We start from the raw sequence: 25316 nt of genomic DNA, 5'->3' as shown, positions 1-25316 counted from the left end.
TTATATGAAAGTGCATAACTTCCCAAGGCAACTTCCAACATAAGTTGAAAACATTCTTTGTTTCCACCTAAGTAACCAAGGTCAACTTGCTTTTTAAGCTACCTAGCATAAGGGAAATCAGAAGAGTTTCTCTATTACATTTCATCTTTCAATGGCTGTAGTGTAGAAGGTATAACAAGGAGAGACTATACATGTTGACTGAAAAGTTAGAGAGCCATCAATGTTTTCAAGGAAGAGTTGCAGCCAAGGGAAACAAAACCTCTTTGTGTTCAATGGATTTTGCTTCACCTATTTGATGGAATAGCAGAGCTAGGGAAATACTTAGGAAAATTAAATTAAAACATTTTCTGGATATTCCCCAAATTAAATATAACCTAAAATGTGTCAGATATTCATATTAAAAGATTTTTAATTATGCCATTTTTCAGCTAAAATACAGTTTTTTTTAATTAAGTTTTTTAATTGTTATATTACCACATTTGAAGGCTCAGACTGATTTTATATTTTATGGCTATTTTTCTTGAACTGTTTTAAAAATTTTCTTGACTTTGTATACAGATTTTTATGTTACATAAAAGTACCAAGCTTCAAAAGGGCATCATAAAGGCAAGCCTAAGACCAGTGCACTAGGGAAATATCTATTCCCTAAGTTTCTATGACAATGAATGGAACCAGAAGGAAGACTGTGGGATCTTCCCTGTCACTTCCAGGTTTAATACTATGTTCTTCAGATAAAGATACATACATTCACAGAAGGAGGTGTAGCTCACCCTAACTTTAGGTTAGGCATTCATTCTTACCTAGTGGTAAGGCTCCCTCTATGAATAATGGAAAGAGATACATACTTCTAGAGACTCTTACTTTACCCCGAGTTAGGAGGGAAAAGAAATCAGCCATTAGATGTTTCTGTTTCTTTCCACCAAGCATAGAGGGAGCCTATATGACTAAGACAAGACACCTGACTTTTACATATCTAAAATTTGATGAGCTAAATCTGACTCACAGTTCATATTAACCTATACTCTTGTGTAATCCTAGTGTATCCCATACTCTTGCAACCTCTTACAAATTAAATATGTATAATTTTGGTTGCAGTTCAAAATGTCCACCAACTCCAAGGGTGCTATCTTGGACTCACTGAAAAAGTCCAATTTTGTTCCTATGTGAGTGAGGCCAAGATTTCACACAAGCAATTTAAAAATAGTAGAATGCTGTTAACTGGTAGTATGTAAACCCATGGTGAAGAAGGCAAAGAGTGATTAACGTACCTATCAGAGTGCTCAAAGTGCCACATGTAGCAAACACTAGATGCAGTGGTGTCTACTTAGAGTAGGCAAAGCATATATAATGTTATAAAAATAAGATGCTAATGTTTAGAGTGTAGGTAGGGTCACCCCCAAGGAGAATGAATGAATAAAACACTAACAGGAATATAATTTTGAGTGGTAGAATTAATTGTTTTTCCAAAGAGGAAGAAAACTGCTACCTCCCTCATGAGGTCTGAAATTTCTCACATTTCATAGACTTCCCATCTTTACTTGTTGGAAAAAACGAATATCATCTGTTAGATCAAGTTCTGTCTGACTTCAGGTCATCTTCCTAAAAATCAACAGGAAACAAAGAACTGACCTTGCTCTCTCTGAAGTCAATGAGTAAAATCCCATAGAGCTCAATGACATCAGAGAGCAAAGCCAAGTCAAATACTGCTTACTTTCAGGATTCTAATAGCTTTTCTTTTATAAACTCAGTCATGTATAGTCAGTATATAGTATTAGACAAAAACAGTCTGTGTTTTTTTAATCGATATTTTGCTCCATTTGCCCAACTTAATTCCTTTAGATCTTTTGCTCAGAAAGTTTTCATCAAAGTTTTCTTTCATGCTTACTTTCTTTTTCTTTGTCTGCTAATTAATAGATCAATAATCAAAAGGAAAGAGTGAGAGTTGCTTAATTTTATGGGCTGGGCACCTGTGTGGACTTCAGAAGCATTGGAAACCATAAATGCCAGTTACTCTTTGTACTGTCAAGGCCTCTCAGAAATGCTATAAATTTCTGTGTGAGCATTGTTCATTTCCATTTGCTTCAGGAATTGAGATGTGAATGACAATAGGAGCTTCTTCTCAGACAAGTTCAGTTTCTTAATTCTCACCAGGCAAAAATTGTCTTTATTTTCTGAAATAAGTGATTGTAGTGAGAATGTTATAGTTGCACAGGTGGACAATCATAGGTTCCAGCAGAGGAGAAGCAAGGGCAAGATAAAGAAAGAAGGGAATTTTTTATATGTCATACAAGAACAGTACAAAAAAAATCTTTTGTATTACAGTAGATGGATGTCTCACTATTTTTAGCTGTTCTTTAAAGGATTTGAGAAATGGCTGCTACACAAATGATCTATTTGAAAAGATAAGCATCCATACCGAGAGCAGGAAAGCGGACATTATTTTCAGTGCAGTTTAAATATCTAAAAATACTATTAAGCCATTTTAGTATCTTTAAGGAAGTGAGTCAGACTTTTCTTTCTGTAACTTGTCTTCTGTACTTACCACTAAAACTACACTTACTTACCAGTTTAGTTTTACTTTACTGACATCCTGAAATAAAATGCAGTAATATCTTCAGTACAGCTTTTCTTTTACCACACAATTCTTGACTATAAAATAGCTGTTTTTAGATTACTCTTATGTTTTTTTTAATAGAACAGGACAAACTAAGAGTTGAAGAGAAAGGTTAAAAGTCTACAAGGGATCTTAGGAGATCACATAGCCCATTTTCTATACCCCACTGTAGGGTCAACTATACTTCCTTCCTTCCTGACAGATGTTTATCTAACCTACTCTTCATGATCCTCAGTGATAGACAACATATACTTCTTAAATGATCTATCCCAGAGCTCCATTATTTCCAATGTTAAAAAGCTTTTCAAAAGCTTTTCCTAACATCTTGCCTGAATTTCCCCAGCTGCAATTTTAAGGCCAATACTTCTTGTACTAGCCACAGTGAATGCGGAGAGCAGTTTGTTCCATTTCTCTTTGCAGGGAATAGTTTATTCCCTTCACTTCCTATATTTGGAAACTGTCAGCTTGTCTCTCTTTTCTTTTGTAGGCTGAATGACTGGGGTGCTTTCCTTATAGGTCATGGTTTTAGATCTCTGAGAGTTTCTATTTTTTTTCCTCAATTTCTTACAGTTTACCACATGGTTTCTTAAATGCATGGCCAAAAACTGTAGCCAGTACTCATTTGAGGTCTTGCAGATTCTGAGTAGAATGGAAAGAATTCCCATATCCTCTAGGCCATACTTCTTTTATTCATTGCTGTATGTTGTTTGGCTGTTTGTTTTTTTCATAAAACATAAATGCTTTCCAAGTCACAGTTCCAGCTTACTAATTGGGATCAGTAGCAAGGCAGTTTATGAATGGCTGAAGGAGAACCATGGAAAAAAGCTAACCTGAAGCTTTAGGATGTGTTTTGCATCCATTTCTATTTTTTCTACAGAGGTATAGTCAATAGATACTACAAATCCTATGCATTACATTCCAGTTTTAGTTGAGTGTCCTGGCTTAGGCTACTATTCTCTATAAAGCATAATTCTGTATTAAAGAGAGTAGTTTCACTCTCTTTTGTTTTATAAAAAATAGGTGCCTGTGTTCTAAGTATTGTTAACAAACCCTCAGTATGGCAATATTTGGGTATCCTAGAAATATCTTCAATAATAATACCAAGAAATAATACAAACAAGAAACTTTGCTTGTTTATTTTCCTTCATAAGGCTCTTTATGTCTCCGTGCCTACAGAATAAGAGTGTTATGAGAATGGTTTGGACTAAAGATACTTTTTGATAGCAGAGTTGGGATGCTGTTATATCCTCCTGAGAATGAACTGGAAGCAGTGTCTGATGTTGAAATTGTTCCTGACAATAAAAAGACGTATTTTTTTCTCACTGATTTTTTATGTCTACTATTTTCCTGGAATTGTGTCATCCACATAACTTAGCTACCCACTGAGCCCAAATTCAGCTGGGTGAATTAGTCCATCACCTCTTAACTTTAGGGAAATGAACAAGTCATCTTCCATGCAACACTGAAATAGTTTTAAATGTGATTTGATGTTCTCTGTCTATTGATGACTAAAATTCTGGGGATAATTTATCCTCCAGTGTAGTTAGAATGATGGTAAATTTCTCTTTTAGTCACTCTTTAAATAGATTTTGTATGTTTTAGCATGAAAGAGGTCTAAGGATTTGAGCAAGCAATTACCAACAAACAAAAACTTTAAGGCTATGGATATTCTTCAGTGTTACTAATAGAGTTTTGAGAGTTCAGCTAAGCACTAGCTCCTGTTACTCATTAGTCCATGAACATAAATGAAAAATAATGATATGGGAAATCTGAAAACATTATTGAAATTCCCCGTAATCAAAATAGAATTGAAATGGATATTAAGGTAATGTAACATACTAATTATCTTGACTCAAATGAGAAATGTTTGAGTCTTCACTCAAGCATTGGGCCAACTCAGTTCAGTTATATATACAGAAACTCTTAGGTATATATACAGATGTGCTTTCAGATAAATACACAAAATAGAGCTGAGGGAACAGTTCTATGGAGATAGCTCTTTTTCTTTGCTTTTCTTCCCATCCAATGACTGGAATGTGAGTTACTGCCACAAGTGCCCTGTGCTGGTATCCATCCACAGCCTTTCTTCACATTGTCATTATGAGGGTGGATGTCCTGTTGTTTTATGAATTAACAAATTTGATATTCCCATTTGTCCTGTTTCCCTTCTCTGTTTCTGTAATGTATGGGTGCAAGTGTTTGCCGTGATCCCAGTAAGAAAGCACTCTGTAAAGTATTGATTAAAATGCCATTTATTAGAACTAACACTAGAAGGAAAAATTGTCCCTTCAGATGATGAGAACCCTGAGTTTTGCACCATTGGACGGGCCTCCAGTCAGGTCATGGCATGAGGTGCAGACCCTGTCCATGGAGAGGTTCACCCGCATGGTGGTCTTTACAGTTTTTATAGGATTGTCTTAGAAGTAAACAATTCTATTCATCATTTTTACTGTCAAGTGAAAGGATGTTCACATGAGAATGTGCTGGTTCACTTAAAGAAAAGGGCACTCCTGTGGTGTCACTGTCAGGTGCCCAACGGGGCCACCTACAGGCTCCTCTGTTAGGATTAGCTAGCTAAGTTTGTCCTGTGGCCAAGGCATATGTACAGCACGGCACAGGCCTGAAGCCCAAATGATATGTACAGCACAGCAGAATAAAATGCATGTCAGAATTAAGAAACTATTCTGTATCTGTCTTTCTCTACCTTCATCATCTCTGTTGTGAGCAGGCACATGCTGATGATGTTCTGTACACACATCTCTCTGCTGCAAGCAGGAACCTTAATTGCTTAAGAGAAAGAGGTAGATTATGTCTACATTTGTTTTAAAAAGTTCTTAAAATGTTTTGAGATTAGGGCAATGTGTTAAATGTCCTCGTCTTTAATACTGGCCCAGGGTCAGACAAGGTGAACCTGAAATAGGGCATATTCCTGTGAAACAAAATTAGGAACCTTTCAGTGGAAAATATCCCCAAACTGTTTTATTGCAGAAGTTAGATTGCATGTATTGTAATTAACTTCCACCTTTCACTTCCTAAATCAGTAACATAATTTTCTATATTCCTTTACGTATTACTCTATAAAGAACAAGTAGAGTTTATCTTGGATAGATGGCTTTTAAGATATAATGTGAACTATATTCCTGGGGATTAATATCCAAGTAGGTATCAAGCTAGCAAGCATATTCTTCCTGTGTGTGTTTAAGAAAATCAATTAGTCAGTCTTCTGGTAGTCCATCTTATTTGGTATGTTTTGTGTATAGCATTCACTTTGTATATTAACAATTTGTAAAATGCTTTAAAACAAAGATCCAAACAAAGAATTTTCCTCAGTGCCTTGCATTGCCCTGATTTGACCTCAAAGGACTTTTAAGAATGAAAAGCTATACACACATGTACTCCCAAGAGTATTTCCCAGCCCACATATATAATTGATTTAAAATATAGAGTTCAACAGTAAGGGGCCAGACTGACTCTGGGTTTCAGGCCTGTGCAGCAACAGACATTTGCAGTCTGAAGAGGTGTTGGCTGAGTTAGCAGGTTTCAAAACTCCATTGAATGGTTTTAAAGATACCACAAATGTTACACATTAGTTACAATAATGCAATTTAGTGGATGTTATTAACCTTAGTTCCATAATATAGAGCATTAATGTATGCGGTAGTTTATATAGAAATGTAAAAATAAAGCACTGCTACACCATAGTTTCACAGCACTGATGAAAAAATTAGCAAACACGGGCGATTTGTATTACATTGGAAAAGCCAGCTTACAAGATTACTAACTGTAATAGTCTTAATATCCCAGAGCATGGAAACCAAGGAGTGGAGCCCAGGAGAGGGGAGGGAGGCATGGGGGTGTTAGTAAAGTATGAAAAGAAACATCTGAAGCAACACAGTGGCCAAGATGCAAATCAAATGTCTCTGTGAAGGGAACAGTATGATCGTGCTGACCTTAGATCAAAAACTAAAACTTCATAAAACAATGGGGTTCTCTCAGCTTCTGAAGTGCAAGGCTTTTTCAGAATTGGTTTTTACCAGAAAGTTACTGATAACTGCATGCTAGCTTAAAAGCAACATTGAAGTTTTCAGGAAGTTTAGGAAAACAGACAAAAATAAGCTATTTTGTATTGTGATTATTTTGAAGGCCTTCTCCTTAGCATCTGTCCAAAGTTTTAAACAGAAATAAGTGAAAGATTTTTAACACAAAGGTCATATCATGTACTGCCATAATTTAAATGCAGAACTACATTGTCACCTTTTTGATGTAAGGCCTTTTAGCATGTGTTTATTTGCACTTGTGTGCAGGCAAGCAGTTTGATCAGTGCCCGGTTTTTTGCAGCTACCATTTTTGTTTCTGAAGTCTGCTCTTCTCTTGAATTCCATAAGTTAGGCTTTTTATTATGACATATGACTCTACTACCATTTAACCTTCTTGACCTATAGTGATTTGCAATTAAAAAAAATAATCAATCTTGGATTATTTGGAAGTCCACTCGAATATGCCAAGGGGTGATTAGACCTACACAATCCTTGCTTTATTCACATTATTTTTCAGCTGTATGTGCTGTATTTTAGAGGACTGTTCTGCATGCTTTTCATGTGTTGCTGATCTGAGTGGATTTCAGATGACCTCTTCTGACATTGCCCCAGTCTGTTCACATGACTTGACTTTGTGAGTTAGACAGATGACTCCAAAAGTACAGATTACTCAGTTAGGTCACTTTTATCTGCAGGCAACTCTCATGTGTATGTGGTAGGGGAGGAAGGGAGGGAGGCAAAGGGTGGAGCAGAGCTCTGAAAGGGTAGAGATTATAGCATAGCTCTATACAGCCCACAGTAAACACAGATCTCCAGTATAAAGAAGCTTACTGTCTGTGACAATCTATTAAAAAAAAAAAAAAAAAAAAAAAAAAACCCCAGCTTTCTAGGTAGAAGAATAGCCTGCATTTGCAGTGGACCCATGCTCAGTCTCACTGAATGCAATACAAATTGAAAGTCTGAAATTCTATAAATTAGTAATCACATAAGCAAGGTTTAAAAATACTGTGGAAACTGCATGAGCTACTTGCATTCAGCAGAATATAGCTCAGCTTTTTTTTATTATAATAAATGTGCCATCCATCACCTGAATGAACTGGAGAATTCTTAATATGACAGGCAATTGTTTTAACGTGGGCCTTGCTACGCTGTATGTTGACATCACTTTGCCAAAAAGTAAAATGAGAGTACAATGTGGATTATTTTCTTTAGATCAGATTCTTATGCACCATAGTCTTTATTATGATAGCTGATAGTTTCAGGCCTCGTTTAAACTGTGAATCTCAAGCATACTGTCCACCTGTCTGATCCTGGTGCATAACCTGACTGAATCCCACTCAACGTCAGCTCAGGACCAATGCACAGACCATTTTCCTCACCCTGCATCCCACGACAGTTGTCTCTACTGAAGTAAACCTAGGTGTGGATAAAAGAGGGATTCAGAGCATAGTTTGTCCAGATTCCCATCCAGATTATCAGGGAGCAAGGATTCTGGGATGAACTCCAGCACACTGTTGTTTCAGTGTACTGTACAGTTCAGATATAATGATAAAATCTACGTGTACCATTGTGGTAGCTGACCTGCAGACTCCTATCAAGGTCAGCTATAGACATTGTATTCTCAACACTTTGGCTATAGTAATAAAAAAAACAAAACCCAAAGGTTAGGTCTAAAAGGCTCACATTTTAAATCAATTACTATTTTTTTCTGGCATTTCCCCCTGTATGTAAAGTAAGCTTACAGGAAATACTAATTATTTCTCTAGTGCTGTAATACAAGTTTAAAAATCAGAAGTACAACTCTACAATAATATCATTAAAGTAGCTTGGGTAGTAGATCACTTTGACCCCCCCCCTTCATTTTTAGCCAGTCAAACTGGTGTTATGCAATCTAATGCATAGACAGCTGTAGGCAAGTCTGTATCTTTCTACAACCTCTTCTAAAAGGAGGGGTAGTGGCAAAATCTGAAATGGATATGCATGGCTTCTTTGTTTGCAGGAAGGAGAAATATAGTTCTCTCCACTGTTACTGCCAGTGCTGAATTAGTCACTACCTCTTACATCTTTCTGGAATCATAGGATGATGTAAAATAAGCATCAAATGCATCCACTGAAAGAAAAGTGATATCAAAGGTTTGATCAGTTCTGCTTGATTTGTTAGTAATTATGTGAGACAGTTGCTGTATGAGCAGTACTGAGTTTCTTGTAGCACATTGGTTTCTTAATGGTTGCCCATAACAGATCTGCAGAGAGGATACACTTACCTGGGTGTCAAAAATCAATGCTATATTTGGTGGCAAATAAGACCAAAACAGGTTTCACTGAAACCTGGAATTCAAGTTAATTGTTTTGAGCAGACTTCTTTGTTTATAGTGGGGCATTCTGACCAGTGTGCAATAGAGCTTTGTGGAAAAACATTGGACAGATCTTCTGTGATATTTAATTTAACTGAAAAAGCTTTCCCTAAACTGAGCCAGTAATAACAAAACAAACATTATTATGATAGCAAATAAGAGACTATTTTGGAACTGAACACAAATGACAGTTCCATTCCAAAGGAGAACGAAGGTTCCTCAAGCCAGTCTATAACATGCACGCTTTATTTGCTTGAATATTGTAAGGACTTCTTGACTGAACAAATTACTAGTAAACTGCTGTAAGGTAGCTATTCAAAAATAATGTATATATCAAATTCTCTTATCACAAAAGTTAAACTTATTTTATTTTTTTTAATAACATAATATCTACAAATTAAGCAAAGCCATGGATTTGCAAATAATTTCTGTATGCCCATTAGTCTTATGAGTTAGTATCTCCATATTAGTTACACTGAGGAAGAGAAGATGGCACAGACTGGGATTGTCATAATTCTGTGTTGCTGGCCTTGCTTTACAATGTAATAAGCCTGGAAAGTTTGTTCCTGGTCGTCCAGGTTGGGAAGACCTTAAACACAACAGTAGGCATAGATGCAGATACAGTCGTAGTCCACAGCCATTTCTTTTTCGTCTACTGTTCAGCTCAGTGATTTTCCTAGGAGATCTGTTGACAGCCACTGAAATATCAGTGTCACATATTTGTTCCTAATCATTCTAGTGAAAATGCTGAGATTTCCCACAAATGCAAATTACTCCTTCTATTAAACTATATATCACAGACTGGTAGGAACCACATTCATCACAACTACTCTTACAGCGTGTCTGTGCCTTGACTTACGTTTTGGTTGAAAATATTACCAAAAAGAAAATACTGTTTAATTTGTTTGAAGGTACTAACTTGTATATGTGTCATTGCATCAAAATACAGACTCAGATTTTTGCATAATACATGACTCTCCATTTCTGATAAAGTGTCAGCACCTTGGACTCATAAATCAGTTTATTGGCGTGAGAGTGAAAGTATGTGTATTTAACTGCAAATATGATTGTATTTAATGCTCTGACTGAAATTATTCTGCAGAAGCCACTAACCCAGTTTGTTTGGAAGTGTTTTTTACAAAATGGCTGCAACAGTCTATTCTCTTGCTTTGTACAGGCTTACCTCGGAGATATTGCGGGTTCAGTTCCAGACCACCACAATAAAGCGAATATCGCAATAAAGCGAGTCACATGAATTTTTGGTTTCCAGTGCATATAAAAGTTATGTTTATACTATACTGTAGTCTATTAAGTGTGCAATAGCATTATGTCTAAGAAACCAATGTACCTACCTTAATTAAAAAATACTTTCTTGCTAAAAAATGTTAACCGTCATCTGAACCTTGAGCGAGTCGTAATCTTTTTGCTGATGGAGGGTCTTGCCTCAGTGTTGATGGCTGATGACTGATCAGGGTGGTGGTTGCTGAGGTTGTGGTGTCTGTGGCAATTTCTGAAAATAAGACAGCAAAGAAGTTTGCCGCATCAATTGACTCTTCCTTTCACGAAGGCTTTCTCTGTAGCATGCGATGCTGTTTGATAGCATTTTACCCACAATAGAACTTCTTTCAAAATTGGAGTCAATTCTCTCCAACCCTGCCGCTGCTTTATCAACTAAGTTTATGTAATATCCTAAATCCTTTGTTGTCATTTCAACAACATTCACAGCATCTTTACCAGGAGCAGATTCCGTCTCAAGAAACCACTTTCTTTGCTCCTCCATAAGAAGCAACTCCTCATCCGTTCAAGTTTTATCATGAGATTGCAGCAATTCAGTCGCATCTTCAGGTTCCACTTCTCATTCTAGTTCTCTTGTTATTTCCACCACATCTGCAGTTACTTTCTCTCCTGAAGTCTTAAACTCCTCAAAGTCATCCATGAGGGTTGGAATCAACTTCTTCCAAACTCCCGTTAATGTTGATATTTTGACATGCCTTCCTCATTAAGCTTAATCATCTCTAGCTTTTGATTGAAAGTGAGAGACGTGCAACTCTTCCTTTCACTTGAACACTTAGAGGCTGTTGCAGGGTTATTAATTGCCCTAATTTCAATATTGTTGTGTCTCAGGGAATAGGGAGGCCTAAGGAGAGGGAGAGAGAGGGGGGAATGGCCGGTCAGTGGAGCAGTCAGAACACACACAACATTTATCCATTAAGTTTGCCGTCTTATATGGGCACGATTCGTGGCGCCCCAAAACAATTACAATAGTAACATCAAAGATCACTGATTACAGATCACCGTAACAGATATAATAATAATGAAAAAGTTTTAAATATTGTGAGAATTACCAAAATGTGACACAGAGACATGAAGTGAGCACATGCTGTTGGAAAAATGGTGCCGATAGACTTGCTCGACACAGGGTTGCCACAAACCTTCAATTTGTAAAAAATGCAATATCTGCGAAGTGCAATAAAGTGAAGTGCAATAAAACGAGGTATGCCTGTACTTGGAATTTCACTGATATGTGTCATTTTGGAGTTGCAAAAACAGGAATGAATGAGGTATTTCCCACTGGTAAAAAGATTTTACACCTTTTCGCTTAGGTCTGAGAAAGTAAAAGTAAAACAGTATGGCTTATTCAAGCACAGGAGCAATATTTTTTTTTCTCTGAAGAGAAATGCTGACAGAACATATAAGTATTTAAAGAGTGCTACCCTTGGACTTAGAATTACAGCTAAGCAGTATCCTCAGATGCTTCAGGATATACACTAGGTAGATAATGAACCATGACGTGAGTTGGGCATCTCAAGCCAGGGAAGGCAAGAATGTCCTGTACAAAGGTCCTTGATCTGCCTGGTTTCTCTCAGTAGTACAGCATTTTTCTACAAATATCAGTGCTGTAATTTAATAGAAATTGCTGGCCTTTTTTTTTTAAATGGTCCCAATCCTTTAGCCTGTAAGTCTATCAGATATCACCCATGGACTTCAGTGACAGTCCGGTTGGACTGGAGAATACCTAGAGGAATGACACACTTGCCATCATTTGAGCTTAGATTCTGGAACGTATTTGGGTCTACCAGTCTATATGAAGCTTGAGGGAGGAGGAAGAAGAGCAAGCAAAGGGTCCCATAAAATTTGGTTTCCAGAAGCAAGGATTGTGACAAGTTTCAGAAAAGTTTTGGAAATCTGTGCAGAACCCCTGTTCATGCTACCTGCTGAGGCAAAGAAACAGGCTTACATACGCTGGAATGATGCCAAGACCATCCAGTTGACCTTTGAAGTAGCTGCATTTTAGCAGTCTCCCATTAGCCTGCCATGGGGACACCTGGCCATAAGAAGTGAATTTCCCTACCTGACCTGGCAATGCTCCTGCCCTTGGTACAGTCTGTGGTTCCCTACTGCAGTTGCCTCACTGCCTGCTGTGGCTCAGTCCCCCCATGTTTTCAGGAACAGACAGAAATTGCAAGTGGATATAGGAACAAATTTGTTTTCCAAAACTTGGACCATTAGTTCTAGGGAATGTAAGGTAATATGAGAGCAATTTACAGCGCAGAGAAACAAAGGAAAACTGAACTGACACCCCAGCCTAGACAGAAGAGTTTTTCCCCTCCTTCCTCTCATCTGGACCCTTCATTGCCCCTTCCTCACTATGGTTATTTTGCCCATTATTCTCTTCCTGCAGCTTGAAGCTGTCCTTCAGCATTTATTTTTTTAATTTTTCATATTACAGAGCTCCTCAAATGCATTCAGGAACCACTGAGAAAAAGAGCAGTCATAGGGATAGGGGCTATAAAGCTGGAGATGTGGTGGGAAGAAGATCGTTATCTGAGAGATGATCTTTCTCCCAGAATGCTCTATTTAAACAAGAAGATTAAGGCCAATGGCAGAGACCAGACTGCACAGCCCCTGTAGAGGCTTCAAAGGCTGTGAAGCAGTGACAACCACCCTCTCTCACTTAGTGTGGAGTGGATATTCAGGACTAGAACAGTGGAGGCTAAAACTTCTTGTCTTGCCTGAGTTGTTGATGGAAGTCAATAAGCCAAAATTTGCTGCACTAGTAGTTCCATGGTTTTTACTAGAACTACTCTAGTGGTGGTTTGGTTGAATCAGGCTGCTCAAGAGAGTCAGGTGAGCAAGATCTGATCTATGGGCTTGAATGCCTGAAAACAGTTGCAGTTTTGTTTGATCATCAGAGGGGACAAAGGCAAGGAGTATGTTCCCAGCCTTTATAACACTGTGCAGTATTGTTTGTAAGCAATACAAAACCGTGGTTCAGATCAGTGGAGAAAATGTTCTTTGGCCTTTCTCTTTTTCAAAGCAATGTCACTTTTGACAGCTAATAGTGAAAGAGGGATGGATACACGTACACGTGTTAGGAGAGTAGTGCAATAAATAGGTTGATTTCTTGCATCTCTGTTCTGGGGCATGGCAGAGTTTCATTTGATTCATAATTTCTTCAAAATCCAATGCAGGCATCTTGATGTAAGTACACAAACTCTTCCGTGTTGAAATCTGCCCATACTAAGTGGATGCTGTTACATATATTTGGTTTTTATTCTTATTGAACCCATGGAGAGAAACCAGAAAATGGGTTTCAGAGAGCACAGAAGGAGGTAAGATATGTCATTAATTTCTGTATTTTCTGCCTTTTGCAAATTTACTCAAACCTTAATGTTATCAGTCTCAGTCCTTTCTCTCCAGGTCTCCTGAACAGCAAGCTTGTTTTGTGATATTCCAGTGGGGAGTCATAAATGTCTCTTGCCTGTTCAGAACTGAATAGGTGACTGTGTGAACGTCTGTGTAGGTTAACAGGGATGTTTATCTAACGTATTTTGAAATCAAATGACACTGTTTTCAGGATGCATTTATAATGCAGTTAGTGGTCTTCCTGAAAAATGAGGGCAGATGAGCTGGAAGCACAATGTTTATTTTATGTCAAACCATTGCTAATCGGGGCTGTCACTGAAGTGTACTGTATATCAGCATCATAAAATTTAATCAAGATAATTTGAACAAAAGGCATTTGAGAAATCTGCTTCAGTCCTCCTTTCATAGAAGTTATGTGGCCACATATTTATCAGATATATTTTTCATATACTGCTTTGAAAGTCAATGTTAATCCTTCCCTTGCTGCTGAGTTCTTATAAGAGTTATTTACCCTATTCTGTTTATTTGCTTTTCCCAGATATTAAGAATTTTATTCTCTTCTTTTGTTACATGATCCTTCAAGAACACTGAATGTTCTTCTTTGGACTTTTAATGTAACTTACCCAATTTTCTGTTATTTCCTGTCCCCTTTTCCTTTATGCAAATTACCTAGTCCCTTGGGTAGTCTGCAAATAAAAACTGCAAAATGTAAAAGGGATTAGAACCAATTAAAAATATACTTTTCCAGCTCACACTTATACTTTCTTTCTCTAGGTCTTAGATTTATTGTAACAAACACGCGTGCATAGAGCCAATGGGTAGCTGGAGTGTTTGAAGGAAATCTCTGTCCTTGCCATATCGAGGTATTTTAGGAAAATATTTTTTTGTTTCTCAGCATAAATGACTGAAATGATCCAGTAGATATTCTGTTTCTGATCAAGTATTTGATGATTAAAGTATTAAATAATATGTATTCGCTGCAGATAGAAACAGACCTAGATCTATATTCAGCCCATGGTGGTTCCTATAGTGTTTCTACCAGAAAGCTGAGCTCTAGAGCATAAGCTATTTTAAAAATACATTTCCACACCAGTAGATTCCTGGTTACTGATTTTTCTACTAGGGAAGAAAGAAATAGGGAAGCTTCAAAATGTAAATGCAGAGTTGTATACCTGAAAATTACTTCAATTGCTATTTCTAAGGTGAGAGTAATGCACAGCCATATCATTCTAAGATTGCCTGAAGATTGATGGGAAGAACTTGACTGCTTTTCAAGCACTTCTGATGCAGGTGTTCATGGGCAGTCATCTCCTCCACCTCTAGCCTCCTGCTTCTCTCCCACACAGCATCTGACTCCTACTGAAACTGCTGCACACAAGCTGTTGAGGGTCACTTCATCTTTGCATTAGGGATCTTGTAGCTCTTTACTGTCAGTGTACTGAGCAGTCTAGAGCCTTTATACATGCTCAGTCATGGTATAGAGCCCAATACATATCTTGCAGGCTTATTACTATACTATTTGAGGATGTGATTTGAAATATGCATAATCTGGAACTTCGCCAAATTACTGTCTCATAAGGTACTAGCTATAGTGCCAGCTGCTGCACTACATTGCATTAATATGCTTAGAGCTAAATCCTCCTTGCTTTAGCCTCACAACTAATCTCATTGACATCAATTTGTTCCTAAGTCTTCTAATAACTATAGGGAGTTGCCATACCTCACAGGATCACCTTCAGGGATCACAAGACACACAACTGCACTCTCTGCAGATAACTTCTCTATTAAGTAACACAGTAAACAGAACTGATGTTTGACCTCTGCTTCATGCCTGGTGATTTTTGTCTTTGAGGGTTCAGACCTTCTGTATGAATTTGTAACTTTTTTTACTTAGAACATGGAGCCTTTGATGACACTTTGAAACAGTTGAGCAGTGTAGTAGATGGGGTCATAGAAACTAAGCACGTGAGCCTAAAATCAGCTTTAATTGTTGCTCACTCTTCCTGTCTCTGCTTACAGTGAATGTTGTGACTCATGCAACTTCTTTCTGTCTCAAGGGTGGCTGGATTTTGGTGAATCCTGCAGAAGTCCTTTTTCCATACAGTTGTTTTAAAGCCTTGCAGCATCAGTCATCCATAAAACTGGGGAAACTAGTCAGTCCGTTTCATAAAACGAACATTCCTTAACTTACAAAAACTATCAACAGAGATGTGAGAATTCACAAGCATTAAAAATAAATTATTGCATTCTCTTGAGAGTTTTTGAGATATTTTCTTCAGAGCAGTGTTTTACGTTCACTTCTTTATTCATTACTACCAATAATTTGAAGCAATATCTTTTTTTGATCAGCATCCCCTGGCCATCTTTAGTTCTTCTCTAACTAACTCAGTTAGTGACAGACAGAAAGGGACAGAAGAGGATTCAGTTCTCCCAGAGTCAAAACATGTTTCCACAGTGGCCTCCTCATGACAGCTCAGCAAGAGATATGGTGTTCCTGAGGCCTGAACTTTAATGGACTGAGAGCATGTAAAATATTTATTTACCAAATTTGTCTTGCCCAATTTGCCATTTTTGTCCTGTCTCTCCCTACTGCTACCATATTAGTTGGTAAGTGCTGTGATGGATCTTTTGTCTTTTATTTTGGTATTAAGAATAGAAGAGAGGGATGTTACAGATTCTTACATGTTCACAAAATACAGGCTTTAGATCAGATGGAGAAGATAGTTCTGGCTTTTTTCTATGAGGTTCTGAATTTTAGAGCTTGGAAGGTATATGATGCTTGAGAGAAAAGTGTTTATGTATGCAAATGTGCACATTTAAATTTTTAAAGGGATCTCAGAAGGCTTTGACATGAATTTCCGTTGACTTCTGGAGGAATTTGGCTCCCAGCTGTGCTTAGTGTCTTTGGAAAATTCATCTGTAACTATATGGTCTTACCATTGGGTTGAAAGACGAAAGACAGAAGAAAAGTACCCCAAAACTGAGGGGAATGATCCAGACTGTAGTCCTGAACAGGGTAACAAACTATTTTGCTAAAGCTTTTGCAGCCAAGATACAAAAGAAATGGAACTTGTGTTCCAGGAATGCTCCTCTGTGCCTGTCACCTACTATGTGAAGGAGGTTAGTCACAATGTGGGAACTCAGGCAAGAGTCCCTACACAGCAGATTTAATCTCAAGCATATACACAAGGTGTATCTGTGGGTCAAGGCCAATTCTGCTAGCACCCAAACTGAGCCAACCGGCTTTTCATTAACATAAGCCAGTGTTGTAGATACTTACTGTAACTGTAGACTAGCTTTTCCTGCTAGATGGAAACAGCTGGAAGAAGGAAAGAAGCTGTTTCCAAAAATAGTTAAAGCTCCTTCTCTTTGCAATCCCACTCTTTCCTAGTGTGTTTTGTTTGCTTGAATACAGTCTGCAGGTTTCAGAAGACACAGTCTAGAAGTATTTTACCATGAAGAATGTTTTCAGAGGGTCTCATGGATTCCTGGAATTAGTCAGGCTGCCATCGGAAATTCTTCCATAAATACGTAGCACAATAAAGTAACCATTAATGAAATATTCCTGAGGCAACTCCCACTAGTCACCTCCTAAGTTCAAAATAAGCATGCCTGTCATTGCCACTCTTTGTGCATGAATTCATGCACAGCCATGTGTGTTGATGCAGATGAACAGCAGTGACATTATATCTCACGGCCATGCTGGTGATGCCTTGTGTTACTCATGTGAAACAGTGGCTTGAGTAATCTCTCCATCCTGTGCCCACAGGCTAGAAAAGCAGGAAGAGAAAAGATTTATGAATGCTGTGATGTGTCCAGGTTTTTGCTGTCTCTTTAAGTGACTGCATTTTCTTAACGTGGTACTGAAATTAATGGCAGAACAAGCCACAAAGAATAGTAAAAGAGGTTCTGACTTCTATTCATTTGTGCTGTGAAATCTCTTGCTCTTCTTATTGCTTTGATAAAATAAAATCCATAGGATTATTAGAATTGTGTGTATTCAGTTTTGTTTTGTATTTTGTATTTTGTATTTTATGTTGTTCTACCAACTTTGTAACAGATGTAGATGATGTTCCTGGAAAAGTCATTATATCTCTGTTCAGTGACAGATTCTTTTCACCTTACTATAGTATTTCCCTAGAAACCTACTTCTCAGTATTCTTCGGTTCTTATAGTTACAGATATTAGATATTAGATAGCTATTAGATAGCACAGCCACTGTGCTGTCTAATATATCAGCCAGAAAAGCACAAGTCATTTCAAAATAACTCCCAGTCTCACTGTCCAGTGACTGGTGCTCTAATTCCACTAGTTCCTTTTTTTGTTACAATGCCCATCTGTTATGGACAGATGCTTAGGATTGTTTCAAGAGACTTACTGGATTGTCTTTCCACGATAGGCAAACTCATGTACCAATACAGCATCTTATGCTGCTTTTACCTCTGGGTGATGTAAGTATGTTTTCAGGAATACAATGCAAGAATCTGCACCTGAAGTGTCTACTGCAGATGTCTTTGGCCTTGGATTCACCTTTACCATAATGATTGCCACCATTCAGTAGATCCTTGGAAGAATCAAAGAAATGGATGTAAATTCCCTTAGGGTTTTTTTAAATTTTCCTCATCATACCTCCAAAAATTATTGTTCTGTTAGAGAAACAGAAGCCCAGCCCTGGTCATGGCTGGCTGGTTGTTTCCTGCTTCCTGGCCAAGACTACGAAGTTAGAAGTTGACTAATTGCTTCAAGATCATCTAAAAAAAGCCACTGAGATACCAATTGAGTGATAAGGTCAAGAATAAGGAACAGCTGAGAGAGGAAGACCTCCAGAGACTGTAGCACAGGAAGCAGTAGTATTTATGGGCTATTTCTGGCTGAGACACAGCTCAGCCACTAAATTCAGTTGAATATTTTGTGTGGTTTGTGCTGATGTGTTTTATAGACTAACATTTTGTGGAACATTTCATCCAAAGATTCAAGCACCTTGTCAAAGCCCAAACACTCCCAATATTGATGGGAGCATTATACCAACATGTGTCTCTGCATTAAAAACAGAGTGCAGCCTCGCCTTTTAACAACACAAATGAAAGAATACAAATAACTTGCACAAATGCCCATATAAAACTCACCACAGTTTTGGTAACTGAATGAGAGTTGAGCGTAGAAGTTATTGGTGATGACAGAATAATATTTGAGAGCATAGTAAGATTATCTTGCTGGGAAATTTACCACACTAAAAACCATGGGGTCTGAGAAATTACATCACGATTTCTTGCAGGATTGAGAGCAGTTTGCACAGGACAGCAGTAATTACAGTACCAGTTTTGACAGGGATAAATGAGTGTTGCTAACATATAATCACTGACCAGTAAGTTCTAGAGTTTAAGGTGGCTGCTGTGTTCTCTGTTGGAACTGAAAGTAAGAACAAACATATGGAACATGGTGTTCCTTATAGGGTAGCACCCTAATTGTGGTTGGTAGTAGTTGCTTATGGAGAGCATTAAGAGCTATGTGTGCATAGAAATGATCCTTCTGCAGTATGTCCTGATCCTGATTTGCTCCAGCACCTGCTGTCAGTCAAAGATTTTAGGAATTCCTGATCTGGAACCTTCTGAAATTAATTTTTGTATTGCCGGTAGTTCAGAGAGTGTATGCTCTGCTCAGTAGACCAGTTCAAAATACAAGCTTTTAAACTAGTTTCATTTATCTGTACATGACTGAGAAGCAGGATACAATGGAGTCATCTTGCCATTAAGGAGTAGAACTGATTCTCAGGAGATCTGGTTCTACTGTGGACTTGTCAGTTTATGGTTAAGAAACTCAGTCTTTTTGTGCCTTTTATCCTTAGTAAAATGGGGATAAAGATGCCTCTGTTATTTGCCATGCTGACTTGGGGAAGTACCACATGTAACCACATGATTTTCATTGGAGGCTATATTCCTATCATATAAATGAAAAGTATTTGAAAATCCGATCATGATATAGTACTAGATTTTTTTGCCTTTCTCTCCCTCTAGATTTTTAGAGTGTGGGATATACAGACCCTAACACTGCTACAGGTCTTCCATGATAATCAAGACAGTCCTGGAGAGATGGAGATCTTTGCCATGGTACTTGACAATAACCACCGCACGCTTATCACAGGTATGTTACTGCAACTAATGTGTGAGTGCATCTCCCTTGTTGAATTTGGTTTCGTTTGACCAAAGTTGAGGACAGGAAGAAGGTATATGGGATGCACCAAATTTTGGGAGGTAAGAGTATTTATACATGTTAAGATCATTTTGAAGTGATTCTTGCTATATATGGTGCTAGTTTCAATGTGGAATTATGCATGAAAATATGCATCAAGAGAACTAAAAGCAAAAACGAGAGTAAATGAGAAGTGCTTCTCTGAAGCCAAGGTGAGCCCTCTTCAGAAAAATTAAACTACACATACCTTCTGGAGCCTTGTCATTTGTTGAAAGCTACTCAGCTGCTGATCTTCCTGGACCCCCCTTCCTTTGGCCCTCTCCTCCCATTTGGAGGTTAAAGCAGCAAAGTATAGTCTCTATATAGCCCTTACGGGTGTATTCAGACTCCTTGTTTAACTGAATAGCTACAGAGGACCCCACAATCTGTGGTTGCAGCACAACTGCACTGTCAAATTTATCAGGAATTAAATATTGCAGGAGCTCATCCCACAGTTTCTGTGCTCTGCCTCTTGACTCTCTTGCAGGGAGCCTGGAAGCTCTGAGGGCCCAGAGCTTAGCAGGTGATTTTATTTTCTCTGGCTGTATTCCTAGGGACTGTAGTCTTCTGCGTCTAAGGCAGAGAATCTGGAGACTGGCAGGGTTTGTCTGCCTCAAAGATGTAGTCACTGATATCCTGGAGTCCTGAGCTTTAAACCTCTCCTCCTGGGGCCATAGAAGCCTGAGACATACCAGGCCAATAAGGTCATGGTCTTTGAAGAGAGTTTTTTCTGTCCTTGTTTCAGGAATAAAGGCACAAAGCTTGTCAAATCTGTTTTCAGTGACCTTGTGGTTTTTGCTGAATAAACCCCAGTTTGCCAATACACCCCAGTTTTAGAAGCCTAAATATATGCATTGGACTCCAAACCACAAATTGCTAAATGGATTTAGGCATTTCCTCAGTAGAGCAAAGCATAAGGAACTTCAGCTACTCGATCTTATTTAAAAATACCCAGAATACTAATCAGTCCAGTTTTTAAGGATATTTCATCACTCTTAAGATACAGATAGCATCTTCAGTTCAAATTTACATCAGTGAGATTTTCAAGGCTCAGTCATGTAGTTATTTTACATAGCTAAATCCTTGTGAAAATTAGGTGACTTTGCCCTTATAAACACTGATTGGAGCAGTGCCTAAATAGCTTCAAAAATCTGGGCCTGGACTCTGTTAACAATCCCATTAAAAAGCTAAATGAATGTCTCCTTGTCCCTGAAGAAGTGAGAGACTGAGGCTATATGTGGGAGAATTAATCCTCATAGCTATGTACCTGACTTTCCAGAGGAGATTTTCAATTAGTCTGCTACATTCATAAATCACAAGAGTCAGTGTTTATGGATGATTTCGGCTCACCTTCATGCTTCATTTGAATATTACCACAGCATTCCTTCTGCGTCTTTCTCCAAGCTGGCCTGTATGCCTGGACTCATGCCAAGTAGTAGGCAAATTCCTCCTTTGCTACAAATCTACTGCTGACTGCTGCTCCTCTGCTGGTAGAACTGCGGTATATTGGAATTGAAATAGGAGGCTGGATGCGTGCGCTGGCTTGTGAGCCTTTGTTGTGAAAACTTTGTCCTTTCCTTTGTCTTGTCTGCCCCATCTGCCTTCCTGTCTTTGTAATCCTTCTGATCAGGGACCACTGGAAGGTGTCTGCAAATGCCATTCAGACCTGCAGTGCTGTATAAAGGAAGCTACTGAAAAGCCCTCATTGCCTGCAGATAGAACTGCTTTATCTCTAAGAATGTGGATACCATAATTGTTTTTAGTGAGTTATCTGCCAGTCAGAGTCTCATATATTTATGTTCATTCCATTCCATGCCAACCCACACTGGGACTGGGGGATTTACAGCTCCTAATGACCTTTGAGTCAGGGTATCGGTCCCATAAAAGGTGGGAAGATGGTTGTTTAAGCCAGGGAAATACTTCACAGTTGCTTAATTGGTGCCTTGTTGGGGAGCATGTGTGAACATTTTCTGTTTTAGGGAACAGACATACTCAAGGAACAGCAGAGATTCCTTACCCTGTTCAGAAGAACTCAAATGAACTTTATGGCTTATATAAAATCTTTCTATATCCAGGGAATATAAGTGGTACTGTACATAAAATGCATATATTCTATCCCCTCTCACTATGTGCAGGTTCATCTGTCATTGATATTTATCCCCTGACTCATGTGATACAAGATACAAAACAGGTTCCACAGACACATGAGAAAAGCATCAATGTTCTGGTTTACAGCAGGGCTTTTCACCAAATTGTCACTGTCTGCTCTGAGTCAATACTGAAGGTGAGTGTAAGTTGTCAGCCTTTAAACTGAAAAAGAAAGTTTCAGCTATTTTCATTATATATAAGTTACCGGGCAATTAAATAAGAGTGTTTGTTGTTTATTTTTCAAAGTGTTGGGTTTGTGGCTATTTTGTGCTCTAATTCTTCAGGGAAGTGGTAAGCCATGATAAATAAGCTATTTGGCTTCAACATCATTACTTTTGTCAGAAAACTACTTCCCTGACCTTCACTGACATAATTAGTTTCTTTTATCACTGCAAGCACCAGTCAGATGGAGTAGATTTTAGAGGCACTGGATTTGGTTGTGATTTTATTTCCTCTAGCTATGTTTTGGTACACTTTACCTGTTACTGCAATGGATTCTTGCAAGTGTAACAGAAGCAGTGAAAGTCCATTGGCTGTATAGTAGCTACAAAGGAAAATTTTAAAGACATGATGACAGATTGTGCATCCAATCAATAATTTATGGAAGCACAATTACACGTTATTCCCCAATTCAGAAGACGTATCTGGTGAGCACCTCTTTAAAGTTCAGTAAGTGCTTGAGTCCCAGTCAACTCAGTGGAATATAAATGTGTATGTAAAACACTCTATGAATCAGTATAATGCAAAAAAAACCCCAACCCACTTTGTTTAAACGGTACTGTGTAAAAGATTCTGCTCTCAGATGAAAAGATTCCTTGACTAAAATTGAAAAGTTCCTCTAGTACATGCAGTGTGCCTAAACTACACAACCTGACTTTCATCCTACTGTTGTGTTTCCTGTTCTTTTTTCTGAATCTGTTTCTATTTGGCTAGCAGTTCTTGGAGCCAATCTGCTGACCTTCTGTAGATCCTTTTCTCTTTCAAATAATTTCTTAGAACACATTTTCCTGAGCCTTCAGGATTTCAAGTCCTACTGTGAGGGAGAAGTGTTAAAAATAATGGCCAAATAGCAAGAAAAATAAAGTGATAGAAACCTCTCTCAGTTATTGCTTTTTATCAACTCACTCCTGTCCCCTGACCACAGGCTTTGTTCAAATGAGCTTGTGAGGCATTTGGGACGGGGGGAGTGAGTGAAATGCATCTAAAAAACTCTCATTTTCCAAAGCACTTAGACTTAGATCACAAGAGTTTGTAGGTATCTAGCTCCCATTCAAGTCAATGAAAGTTAAAAACTTAAATACCTTTCAAGGATCTGGCTGCAGGATTCTCCATTCATTTCAATTTATTCATTTCATTTCAGCCTCAGCCTCTTAGAGACAGTTGTTTGGACACTGTTTTAGAAATGAACTCAGTCACTCAGTAGATTTTCCAAGAACTCCTAGATACCTAGTACCCACTGATTTCAATGGGATATTAGTATCTGAGTGATTTTAAATATTTCCTGGACATTTTCAGATACATAATGATAATGACCATAAAAATGTGGTCCTCACAAATGTTTGTTCTTCCTTGTCAAATTTTGAATTGTGTTGAATGACTTTCACATTCTTACTGGTCTATCAGCATCCATTGCCTCCAACATCTGCAACCTCTTCCCACCCTGCCAAGCTAGAGATTCATTCTCTGACCATATTTATTTGTGTTGAAACATTAATAAAAAAAATAAATGTGCCTATTAATTCTACTAGTTACATTTGAATCAACTGAAAAATAGTCACCATGCAAGTGTCATAAAACTCGCAGCAAACATAACCAGTCATTACAGGTGTAATTAACAGTGTGACACTGATTATCAGAGGTACTGAAGACCTGCACTAGTCATTAATTGCTGATGGAGTTAGGTGGCAGGATTTGTAGGAAGAGGTAGTATCCATTTTTGGGGCCAGCTGGTCATATATGCCATTCCTTTGGAGAAAGGCTTGTTTGTGTAAATGTTTGTGTATTTTATACACCTAATAAAGATGTTATTTCTCACTGTAAACCTTCCCTTCCATAGACCATGGTGGCCAGAAAACCATTACAATTGCAAAATAGTTGTGGGCATTCAGTGATGTAGAAATTCAGATTCAAACAGTGCATCTGATGTGAGTAGCTACTTCATAAATCCAGTTAAATCCAAGCTATTCCATTACAGAGGCCAGACTTTGTACTGGTATTTCATTATGAGGCACTGTTTAAAGTCCAAAAAGGCTTAGATGATCCAGAGATGTCCAAAATCCTTAGATCCTTAGATGTCCAAAAAGGCTTAGATGATCAGATATAGTCGTTCCTACACTTTCAGACCAAATATTTATGAAGACCCTCATTTGGATATTCAGCATAGAAATTATAGCTCTAACCATTCTTTCTAGTTAGATTTCCTTGATTTTTGCCTTGTAAAAACTCATATTTAACAACAATCTCTCTGACTTAACAAGGGTCTCTCTCATAACATATTAAATAGGCCTCTCCATGCTACAATGGCTTCACTGCAGAGTGGGACATTTTCAGAGAAATGACACATTTATTTCAGTGAAATAGCACAGTATTGTGATAGTGAATCTGATGAGCTATCAGAGAGCCTATTTCATGGGATGTGAAAATTTGCCCTTGGAAGTATTCATCTTTCTGCAATTACACTAGAACAGATTATGTGAGTTTTTTGGAGGATGGAGTGCAAATAATTAACATCTTTTTTTTTAGGTCTGGGAGCTAGTAACAGGGTATCAAATATATCAGATTGAAGATGCACATGGGCTGAATATTAAAGTGACCTGTGCAGCCATTGAAGAAAAAGGTTTTCATCTTGCTACTGGGACATGTGATGGTAAAGCAATTAAATAATTACCACCTTTTCATTAATGTTATTTAAAATTACGTATGGTATGAGCAGTCAGAACTATCTGGCTTGAAACACTCTGTCTCAGTGAGAGAAGGAAGTGATTTTTGGCCGTCCTCCAAAATGGAGAGGAGGTATGCACAGAAAGGAATACGCAGCTTAAAGTCTGGGGAAAAAGGGGTGGGTTTTTTTGGTCTTGTTTAGGGTTTATTTGATAGGTGATTCATTGAAAGGTGATTTTAGTTTGCTTGAACTCTGGTACTTCGCTAGTCTGTTGCTTTATGGAAGACTACCTGCATAGCTCGTGGTGTGAAAAAGTGTTTCCTCATAGGAATTAGGAGCTAGAGCTGGGTACCACTGTAATTAGATGATTCCAGATTCAGTAGACAAATTTCTGTTTTAATAACCAT

The 25316-nt window shown here is 38.0% G+C and overlaps 1 protein-coding gene across 1 annotated transcript in view; it reads left to right on the top strand.

The window, feature by feature from the left end:
- WDR64 (WD repeat domain 64) overlaps window positions 1–25316 on the top strand; it is a 97354-nt gene that overhangs the window by 47989 nt on the left and 24049 nt on the right. Inside the window, exons 11-13 of the mRNA XM_013943968.2 lie at window positions 19667–19793; window positions 22016–22164; window positions 24771–24894. Coding sequence (XP_013799422.2) covers window positions 19667–19793; window positions 22016–22164; window positions 24771–24894 — 400 coding nt within the window. The remainder of the gene's footprint in view (window positions 1–19666; window positions 19794–22015; window positions 22165–24770; window positions 24895–25316) is intronic.

This window comes from Apteryx mantelli, chromosome 3 (assembly GCF_036417845.1).
Source record: "Apteryx mantelli isolate bAptMan1 chromosome 3, bAptMan1.hap1, whole genome shotgun sequence".
NCBI lineage: Eukaryota > Metazoa > Chordata > Aves > Apterygiformes > Apterygidae > Apteryx > Apteryx mantelli.
This window is presented reverse-complemented; position numbering and strand designations above follow the sequence as displayed.